The 10,695-nt window shown below is 40.6% G+C and overlaps 1 protein-coding gene across 5 annotated transcripts in view; it reads right to left on the reverse strand.

Annotated features, from left to right (window-relative positions):
* Nucleotides 1-1,101: 1,101 nt before the first annotated feature.
* Nucleotides 1,102-10,695, reverse strand: part of LOC145494009 (hydroxymethylglutaryl-CoA lyase, mitochondrial-like) — a 55,153-nt gene continuing 45,559 nt past the window's right edge. The window contains exons 1-11 of one of the 5 annotated variants that reach the window (XM_081473477.1): nucleotides 10,317-10,408; nucleotides 8,340-8,411; nucleotides 7,209-7,312; nucleotides 6,573-6,668; nucleotides 6,056-6,114; nucleotides 5,439-5,528; nucleotides 4,907-4,970; nucleotides 4,263-4,335; nucleotides 3,500-3,615; nucleotides 2,590-2,715; nucleotides 1,102-1,781 (exon numbers count right to left, since the gene is read on the reverse strand). In XM_081473477.1, the coding sequence (XP_081329603.1) occupies nucleotides 1,665-1,781; nucleotides 2,590-2,715; nucleotides 3,500-3,615; nucleotides 4,263-4,335; nucleotides 4,907-4,970; nucleotides 5,439-5,528; nucleotides 6,056-6,114; nucleotides 6,573-6,668; nucleotides 7,209-7,277 (810 nt within the window). In that variant the 5' untranslated portion in view covers nucleotides 7,278-7,312; nucleotides 8,340-8,411; nucleotides 10,317-10,408 and the 3' untranslated portion in view covers nucleotides 1,102-1,664. The other 4 variants (XM_081473476.1, XM_081473474.1, XM_081473478.1 and 1 more) reach the window with 4 other exon arrangements.

The raw sequence follows: 10,695 nt of genomic DNA on the forward strand, positions 1-10,695 counted from the left end.
CGACAGCTAGGACACTTTAGGGTCATTTGGTGTTTTATCCGGCTGTAATGTATTGAAAGCAGTTTCAGAGGTAATAGGGGCGCTGCTCCATAGCGAAAAGGTTAAATTAGCTGCCTCGAGGGGTTTTCGCGCAAACGTTCCCTCCCTCGCCTCACCACCCCCTGCTTCGTCGATTTTTTGCTCTCGCTCCAATTTACGCGCGGCCAGAATGCGGAAAAGTTCTTCGTATTGGAACGCTTGCTACGCAGGCTACCCCTGAGAGGGACCTGAGTTCACATAGCTGTTAGGTCAGGACACCCTCACCACAACACAACTCATCCTCATCCTTGTGTTGACTTTTTCATCATCCTGATTCTCGCTTTTCTGGAGTATAGTAAAAAATATGAGAGTCATCTGAGTGATTTGGTTACGAAAACGGTATTAAATAAAGAAGTACTTACTTAATTAGGAGAACAATAATTGTCCACCAAGTCGATGCTCATTTTGAAGTGTTTTCCAAATGCATCGCAATTCCATTATAACCAAAGAGCAAGCAAGGTTTCAGTGTAAGATAGTGAGTATTGCTAAAGCGAATACGTACGGTACAAACCTGCACACATTGGCTGACTTTGCAGTGTTCGGAGCAGATAAGGAGGTAAAATCTTTCTGGCTTGCGCAGCGCAGCTGAGATTACGAAGGTCACGATGTTGTCGATTTCAATTACAGCGTTCTGTCAAGATTTGATATCAATTTTCAAGTTTCAACATCGGCTAAATAGTACGTTTCACTTTAGAAACATCAGTAGAAAATGGAAAGAAAGAATCAAAACACTAGAAAAGTTTTGCAAACTGACCGGTCTATAAAGACTATAAACAGGACTAGTAGAAGTAATGGACCGTGACTAAATTTGCAAATATTCCGGCCACGTTTTCCTGACTTTTCCACAAAGCGTCTGGAGATCAGTTCAAATAATTCAGCAATGCTACCTATTTAAACCGTTTCCAAGTTTTAGTTTTTGTTGAATCCCTGTATCTTAAACGTGGCGTGACTAATTAAAACAATCTGAATTCGCATGACAACCTAATTTGCATAATGAAGTGTGAGAATCGCTCATTGCTGATTAATTGCTGATTAATTCCAACCATTTGATTGGTTCGTCTTCTCATTTTAATAAGTGCGGGATATTCAGTCTTTCAGCGGGATGAATTAAGAAAGACACTGGCCTAGAATCAAGCCTTGCCAACGAGACACATCAGTGAACTTATATAATGTTCAGTCTGTTACTCCCTGATCCTAAGATGAGTAATGCCCGTATGTTTATATATAGGTGCTTTACTTAACTTCTTTAAATCTTCTACAATGGAGGTTTACATTTTGAAATTTCTTTTTTTCCAAATGGTCAGCCAACTGTGATTTTTTTCTTCCTGACATCCGCTCTCAGACGCAGAATTCAATAAATATATTGTCAATATTGGTTCATTCCCACCGGTTCAGTTCATGCCTACCAGTTCAGATGACTTTTTCCACGCTAAAATTGGTCTCGAAAATATGAGTACGGAAACGCTGCACTGTTCCGACAAATTGTCCGTACCACACACAAAGAAATGTTTGCGAGTCGCTGAGGAAAATTGACATTTCAAGATTACAATGCACAGACCATCACCCTCGAGGTCTTTTAACGTTTATCAGCTTTTTGTGTCTTGAGTTTTTCTCCTCGTTTGAGCAACTTTCGAGGCAGTCTCTCGTTCCAGTGCTCTACAGATGAAGTCTCCCGCATCCATAAGTTTGTCCAAGTTTACTCCCTAATAATAATTTAAAACATAAATAAAACAATAAATAATAAGAATAGGCAAAGAAAAAGACAGACCTAAGTTTCTGTCTGGGATCATTACGCCATTTACGCGACTTGAAATGTTTAGTCTACTTCTTTCAAATAGACGAGTTTTGATATATTGCAATTCTAACTTGGCGCCGAGGTTTCGGGGAATAAAACAAAAGAAGCTATTTTCCAACCTAAACCTCCATTTAGTTTCTTTGTTTTATTCCCATAAGCCTCGGCATCAAGTTGGAATTTTATCATCTCGAAATTGGCCTGTTCATCAATTCTGTCTAAATCTACACATCACCCAAACAACACCTGACAAGACAAAAAGAAAAAAAAAGAAAAAAAAAAAAAAAACGATTTGAACAAAACCCGAAATTTTTGTACGCTAACAGTTTTTACAGTCACCTACGCCGTTGGTATCTTGTCATTGCAACCCATCTCTCTGGCACTTTAAATTTTCCAGATTTGCTACTAAACTCGATCAAATTTCTCTGCAACTCAACTTGCTCACTTGCAGTGTCAAGTCAAGTATTCATTAATCTACGTCATTGTTACTTTGTTTTGGAGAAATGAACTGACAAAGACCAACCTCAATCCCAGGCTCGCTCTCCTTTGCCTCTCTTAGGAGAGAGAGTCTGGGATCTAGGTTGACACAAGAGCTGTGCGCAAGTTGAGCCAAAATGACAACAAACTTGAAAGCTTGCGTGGCTAAATTATTAGCAAGTGACACCGCGTAGTGCCCAGTGAGTCAAACTTGAGATGAGGACCTTCAAACGAAGACTTACCGTTTCAAGGCCCATGCCATGTAGCATGTACACGACGTCTTCAGTAGCAACATTCCCAGATGCACCGTGCGCGTATGGACAGCCACCCAGACCACTGACTGACGCGTCTACCGTCCGGACACCCAGCTGTGAATAGAATAGACAACTGATCTAGACACTCGCTAAGTACTGCCAAGTCGTCCTGGACTTTAAGCTCAACACGTTGTATGCTGTCAGAGTGGTTTTCACTTGAGAGAAGAAAGTCTTTTTAGCTTATATTCGCTTCCTATTCCCGCCCTAAGAGATTGCCTTAGAACATGCAATTCGCGCCACTTTTTCAGCCAATCAAAGTAAAACCAAAACCAATCGTGGCTCACTCGCACACGTTTTCCCGCGCTTGGCGACGGCTACTCGTATTTGCTTAGAGTTTTGATTGGTTCGTTGATTGGTCCTTTGTGATTGGCCAAAGTGATTACTTTGCTTTTGGTTTGACGATAATCAACTGAAAACCGTTCTTAGGCTCCGTCCACACTACGGCGGAGAAATTTGAAAAACCAGCTTTATGTCTACGGTTAGGTCTACTGTCTACACTAATCTGTCATGAAAACGGAGCTTTTCGAAAACGCTCCTCAAACCGGAGGATTTTAAAAACGCCGGCTTTGCGTTTTAGTGTGGACAGAAAACATTTTGACAACGGAGCTTTTCGAAAACGATGACGTCACGAGAATCATGTGATTTTCCTGGCCGAGTCCTCCTCAAACACAAATCCAAACTGATCGCGTTTTGTTGCGTTTTCAAATTTCTCTGGCTTAGTGTGGACGGAAAACTTATGCAGTGTTTTCAGAGTGAAACCTCCGTTTTCAAATTCCTCCGGCGTAGGTTGGACGGGGCATTAAGCATTCATACACACATGCATGTATTTATTACTAACTTGCAAGGCTGTGAGAATATTAGTCAAAGCTTGGCCATACGCGTCATGGCAGTGAATGGCCAGCTTGTCGACTGGTACAGTGTCTAAGACACCTTCCAACATGGCTTGAGTTGTTCCTAGTAAACATACAAAGTTCGAAGTAAACTGTTAGAACCCTGAGAGCATGACGATTTTCTTCCATAGTTTGCGAGTTTGCGGTTACAGCCCCGGGGGCGGGGGATTTCCCATGTGAACAGGTCGGGGATGCTTATTGGAAATTTTGAATTAAACCCCAGAGGAGAGATATCTAGGTGTGTCTCGAGCTTTATTTGACTCCTAAAAGATACCACTTTAATTAGATATGACAGTGTTTTTTCATTTGTGGCGTTTCGTCTTGAACACCCCAAGTGAGGACAAAATCCGTGATTTACATTCCTAAGCAGGACGAAAGTATCCCGACCTTTTCACATGGGAGTTCTCCCGGGGGTTGTGGACAATGTTCAGCCTTCCGCCGATCTTAGCACACGCACCCGAGAAGAAACCTCCAATACCCATGAGTACATTTCTAATTCTAATGTCGCCACAAACATAATGTTCGTCATGTTCTACTGACAACATAGCTCTACCCAGACGCGTCTTAAGTCCGCTCTGATGGTTGCATGATGTGTTAGTTGTAACAGTATAGAGCCATCAGTGTATAATTTTTTTAGTAGAATTTCAGATCTCTCTATATTGGGGCATGAATTCAGCAAATAAAGAGAGACTTACTAACTAGACATCTAACCTGGTGCTCCAACACCAATGGTGTCACCAAGAGACACTTCATAACATCCCATGTCAAACAAGCTCTTTGTTACCTGCACGAGAAAGAGAAGGTTATAATTATTAAAGTTGCAGTTCTTTTTCAGGAAGGCACATGGGTGTAGTACAGAGAATGCAGCGACTGGGATCATAGTAACATGAATGTAATTTACAGATGTGCAAGCGAATGATCGAAAGCAACTTTTGGGAGTTTAAACAACTGCACTCAGATGGCGACGGCGACGGCAGGGACAACGCCGATTTTACCTTTTTTTTACCTTTTTTTGGGTGGTGGGGGGGGGGGGGGGGGGAGGACAAGGTATCTTACTCTCACAGTGCCTCAGAGTCTCCACTCAGGTGTATAAATGGGTATTTGCAAGTTCGGGAGTAACAGGTATTACAAGATACTGGAGTTTCTGAAAGAACTGGCCGAATAAACCAAAAAAAGTACACTTGTAGTTTCCTTCTGTGGCTAATAGGACGATCAGGAAAGGTGACGGCATGTATTTACCTGATTGCCAAGATTACCAAACATGAAAGATAATCATACTCACAACAGATAATTAATCAATAGCTAAAACATAAGTATGGCTTAGCTAGATGCCAATTAACGATCTTAAATCTTACCATTGCCACAGCCGTAGGAGCAATAAATCCCTCGTATGGACAACCAACAACACAGGAAACATATCTACAAATAACACAAACCACAAGGATTCATGAACTAATGGAAAACTCAGTAGGTAATCTCAGAATTTTTTTCATAAATATTTTGCCAAACACAAACTAAGACAAGTAATTATATTATTAATACTGTATCACTTGCAGATTTCAGAGCTGATAAACGTTTCAAGAACCAGCAAAACAACTGTCTTCCAATGAAACCACTGAGCAGTATAACATCAAACCACAAAATACGACAAGCCTGGAATGCCAGTGATCTCCCACTATCAACATAACTGGCTACAATGCTGAGGGCAGGAGATGAATGACAGTTCAAACTAAAAATATGACATGAAACAAGAACATAAGATGTCTCACTTCAAATGGTATTCTAATTCATTTTAATTCAGAGGTAAACATTTAACAAACAATATTGTTATAAAACATTCGCTGTACACATATAAGAACAATCATAAAATTACATTGAAAACCTCACCCTCTTACAGGAATATTGCTTTTCCTTACGACCTCACAGACAGCTTCAAACCTTTGTAGGCTTTCTGATATGGAGCAGTTAATGTTCTTTCTAAGCATAAATTAAAGGTATTACATGTAAAAGTATTTGAAGGATAATAAACACAATAGTCTCCATTTGACTATGAAAATATGCTCGGATATTTGTCCTTGGACATTATCTGTTCCTTCACGCTCACAGTTTTCCTCAAGCCTCGCTCTTGGAAATTTGTTTGCTTCTCAGAACAGATAATGTCCATGGACAAATATCCGAGCACATTTTCATGCCAAATGGAGGTTATTGTTTGTGTATACATCGGCATTTATCTTATTAATAAAGACCTTCAACTGATGTATCAAGAAAAAGGACACACTCTTACAATGTACAGATGTATTGTATGGTCACGAAACACAACAGGCATCTGCCAACACAAGTTGAAAAATTTACAAAACAAGAGCCACAAGTCAAAATTTTTAGATGAAAGTTTTAAGTGAAATTTTCTGACAGGGTGGTGGGGCTTAAACCAAGGAATCCTCTCTGAGGATTATCGATACGTCATGGAACAGCGCAATGAAAACTCCTTGACCACATTTTCTCACCTACTGAAGGACTCTGAAGCGGCACCAAAGATGGCTACTTCCTGCACACCACAGTCCAGCTAAAAAGACAAAGTATCACCAACTACTGTACAATGTACTTATCTACAAAAATGAAGAGTGGTGAAATCTGTTAATAGACTTCCATCTGGTCATGTAAATTGTCTGATGCTGTAAAGGAATGGCACTGAAACCAGAGTTGTTGCAGTATTACAACTGAGAAGATAATGGAACTTTCAAAATGTTCAGAAGATCTTTGTGATGTCATTTGCCAACACAATCAAAAAGTTTCTATATGTCACTTAAAATTTAAATAAACACTTGGTACTATTTAAAATGTTTAGGTGGCTTATTATGAGGAAAAAAAAAAACATTCAAAACACTGGCTCCATTTGAGTTTTGAACATTTTGACTTCAATTTTAAGGTCTATAGGAATGTAGACCATGGAAAAAGGTGGTTGACCTTCAGTTCTTTATTGCATTATTTAAACCAAGCTATAGTATTCATGTAGCAACTGACCGCTGCTTGAAAACCTTTGAGGTTTGGAGTGAGCACTGGGTAGGAAATGCCCGAGATCTTGTTTATTCCTCTTATGACTTGCTCATGGTCTGCCATCTATAACACAGCACATATATCGAGGTAAACAAAGAAACTTCTTAAAGTTTACACCTAACAATTTTATTTGAATCAGGGTGAGGGGTGAGGGGTGAGGGGTGAGAGATTCTCAGTGAGAGATGAGGGGTGAGAGGATGCTGGGTGAGGGGTGAGGGTTGAGGGTGAGAGATGGTTGGTAAGGGTTGAGGGTTGAGAGATGCTCAGTAAGGGGTGAGGGATGAGAGATGAGGGGTGAGGGGTGAGAGATAAGGGGAGAGGGGTGAGGGGTGAGAGATAAGGGGTGAGGGGTGAGGGGTGAGAGATAACGGGTGAGGGTGAGAGATGAGGGGTAAGGGGTGTTGGGTGTTGTGGGGACCTTAGGGCTAAGGGCTGAGAAGTTATGGGTGAGAGATGCTCAGTGATGGGTGAGGGGTGAAAAGTGAGAAATGAGAAGTGGCAGAGGGTGATAAGAAGTTACAAGACAGGGGTGAGGGGTGTACACATAAATATTACCACTATTATGGCTGCATCTCGATCACTATTAATAATCATTCTGAATACCTGTGAAACCCATTTGGGAGATACAAAACTGGTTGCTTCAATCGATGAAAGGCCAGTCTCTGATAGCATATCAATCAACTTGATCTTAGTCTCAGTTGCTACAACTGCCTACAAACAAAAATGAATCATGCAGTTATGAACAATTATAACCACAGTCACTTGTCTTTCCCTTCATACCTGAAAGGACTGGAATATTTGATCTGCCAAATCAATCTTTGCTGAGCCTGGCAGACTTGGCCTTGCTATTGTCATCCCAGAATATTTTCTAGACATTTTCCATGATCGTGTAAATAAATGCAATAAACACAAACCAAAACACTCTAAACTTCCATGTACTGAATCTAACTACCAATCAAAATCAATGGCATTACAGTTGAATTTAAGTACAGCCAACTCTCACCTAGTGACCGCATCTCATAAGCAACCACCTCCCGTAAGTAACCACTTTGTAAATAACTGTTTTGTTTCTCAGTCAAATACTGTTCCAAGAGCTCTCTCTTAAGCAACCACTACTCAAATTCCTTAAGCGCCCGCGACCAGTTTTTAGGCCACAAGTTTGACGTATTCTTTTGTTTTCTGTTTCCGGTAAGCGACCACCCAACATGATCACATATGATCTTTACAAAATCTTTACTCATGCAGAAGTGACACAAGTTTTTTTGAGTAATGATAATACCGTCTAGATTTCACGTATATGCAACCCATGTTTGACTCTGTTTTCCTGGGTTTTGTTTGGTTTAGATTTCAATCAGGTGATTTTAATTAACAAGAGACACATTGACAAGTACACTCTATAGTACTTTTCCTAAAAAATGTTGCACGTGAAAAAAAAAATCATTCATTCAAACAAATTAGTTTCTATTTGTCTAATGTAAGCAGTCACCTCCCGTAAGCAACCACTTTGTCTTGCACCAAGGGTAGTCGCTTATGAGAGAAATGACTGTACTTACATTGTAAGGTCAAACACCAAGGATGAGGATTCAAAATACTCCTCCTGATATTGCAGCATATGGCAGGGTTTTCATTATGTGAAAACTGTTACCTGGTGTAAAATGCCTTTAAGCATTAATTCTTCTTTTTCACAAAAAGTTTGAAATCTTCTAAATTAACATTCCAAACTGCTTGACATACCTTTTCATTCTGCAGTCCGTCTCTAGGGCCTACCTCTACAATTTTGACTTTCTTTACGAGCTGACTGATAGGCTTAAAATGAAGCATGAAACATAATTTAGACTTTTCATGAAGTTGTATAAACAGTAACTATAACTCTACAACTGGCCATTTCCAGTGTGCATTAGATCAACATAACACTGATGGCCTAAGTCATGTGCATGCTTTACCGAGTTCTTCTCAGGCTCACATCAGGAGCTGATTTAGGGGAGGGGGAGAGTAAGATTGAAAAAAGACTGTAAATATTATTATGGTAGAAAAAAGGCCAACAATCTGGTCAAGTAACCCACTATACATAATTTATACTACAGACATTGTTAGTATTTTTCAGTTAGGTTCCAATTTCCAAATTGCAACATTTTGAGCACATGCCTCATTGATTCTGCAACCCGGTCAGTGTAAAATGCAGAATGTAGACTGTAGACTGCAGACTGCATACTGCTGACCGGGGATAAAATGCAGACTACAGATTGACCAGGGGCGAAATGCAGACGGCAGAATGTAGACTTAGAAGAAAAAAATATATCGTGTTATTTCCATTATCGAGTATTGACTCTAAAACAGGGTTATTCAGGCTAATCATAGTGAAAAGTCTGCACTCAAGTTTGCCTGAAAATCACTCTGGTTCGAATAAAGACCACTCTTTTTAGCCTGAACATCATTTAGGTTAGCCTGAATAATGCTCCATTTAGCCTGTTTACAGTTAGCTCTCAATGATGGAAATAGCAACATGATTCACTTAAAAAGTCTACAGTCCGCAGTCTGCATTTTACTCGTGGTCTGCGCTAGTCTGAATTTTACCTTTAGTCTGTATTTTACTACCAGTCCACGGTCTGCGGTTTGCAGTCTGCAGTCAGCAGTCCACAGTCTGCATTTTACCCTGACCATTCTTAACCCCCCTCCCCCATTTGAAAAACCCTGGATCAACCGCTGAGGGGTGTGAGCTTGAACATGTATAGTTCATTTCTTGAACATTTCATAAAGAACGCACTCTTTATGTATTGCTAAATTGTGTGTACATTAATTAATTATAGTGCTTACACATAATTTTTTAAAAACACCAGAGAAGTGAGAAGTGGCTTCTCCTTCTTTGCTTTGGTTTTGAGTTGTGGTCGAGTTCATATCAGTTAAGGCTGTAACTGCTCAGAATTCTCAACCAAGGATCAGAAATTCAGGTCTGTAATATAAATTATAGCAAGTAGGCGTGAGAGCAAAGTTTTGAAAACTCGCTCACTATTGAGATCATAAATTTCCATTAAGCCACACGGTAGCTTACTGCATTATCAAGATGTTTTCTGATGAATGTACAAATTTATTTGGGTGTGGGGGGGGGGGGGGGAGATTGGCATAGATGTAAGGGGGTGGGAAGGGCTTAGTTGGTCTTGCATATGTCTGCATTCCACATTGCAATCTTTAAGTCTGCATACGAGCCAAGTGGCCCCTCAGGCCGGAGCTTATCCCGGTTTCTGTCGCATGAAGCGACTAGGAGTATTTCTAATCCCCCCTGGATGGGATGCTAGTCCATTGGGTTACCCCCAGCATTAAGTACGCCGGTACCCATTTATACACCTGGGTGGAGAGAGGCACTGTGAGAGTAAAGTGTCTTGCCCAAGAACACAACACAATGTCCCCGGCCAGGGCTCAAACCCGGACCGGAGACGAGACATTGCAATCTTACCAGTAGCGAATTAATTGAAAACGGTCATTGTAGAGAAAGAGAAAATTAGATGTGTCCTCATGTACATAGAGTCCTTCCCTTTGACGTGTACCTTCCGTATTTTCTTTGATTGTTGAGTTTGTTAGCTGGAGCGTGTTGTTCGGTACAAGAGGACAGAACAGCGCCACAACTGTACATGGTGTGACTTCTCACTAATTGAGCAAACTAAGCGATCTTACATTTCTTAAAAAGCAACATAAACCCTGCATTAACTGTCTTACCTTAAGTACTAGACAACTGCCTTACGCTTGTTCGAATCATTCGCGCTGCGAACATTTGACTTGTCTGCGACGCTTCGTGGGGCCTAATACGACAATGATTACAAACTCGCGAGCCTGCATTTTACACTGGGCACTGGTTTCTTTTCTGGAAATTGTAGAGGGTGCTCACTATTTAGCAAAAAAATCCGGAAATTTTGGTTGAAAGTCAAATGGAATAGTAATTTTCCGGAAAACCGCCAACCGAAGAGGCGCATGCTCTTCGCTGACCTTTCAAGAAGACTAATTTATTCATCACGTGGAAGCAAGCAAAACAAGCAAGGTTAACGATTCGACAGGTCTATGGAATAGGACTTTGAGTGTTTGTGTTGCACGTAGAGTT

The sequence above is a fragment of the Orbicella franksi genome, chromosome 8, assembly GCF_964199315.1.
Source record: "Orbicella franksi chromosome 8, jaOrbFran1.1, whole genome shotgun sequence".
Taxonomy (NCBI): domain Eukaryota; kingdom Metazoa; phylum Cnidaria; class Anthozoa; order Scleractinia; family Merulinidae; genus Orbicella; species Orbicella franksi.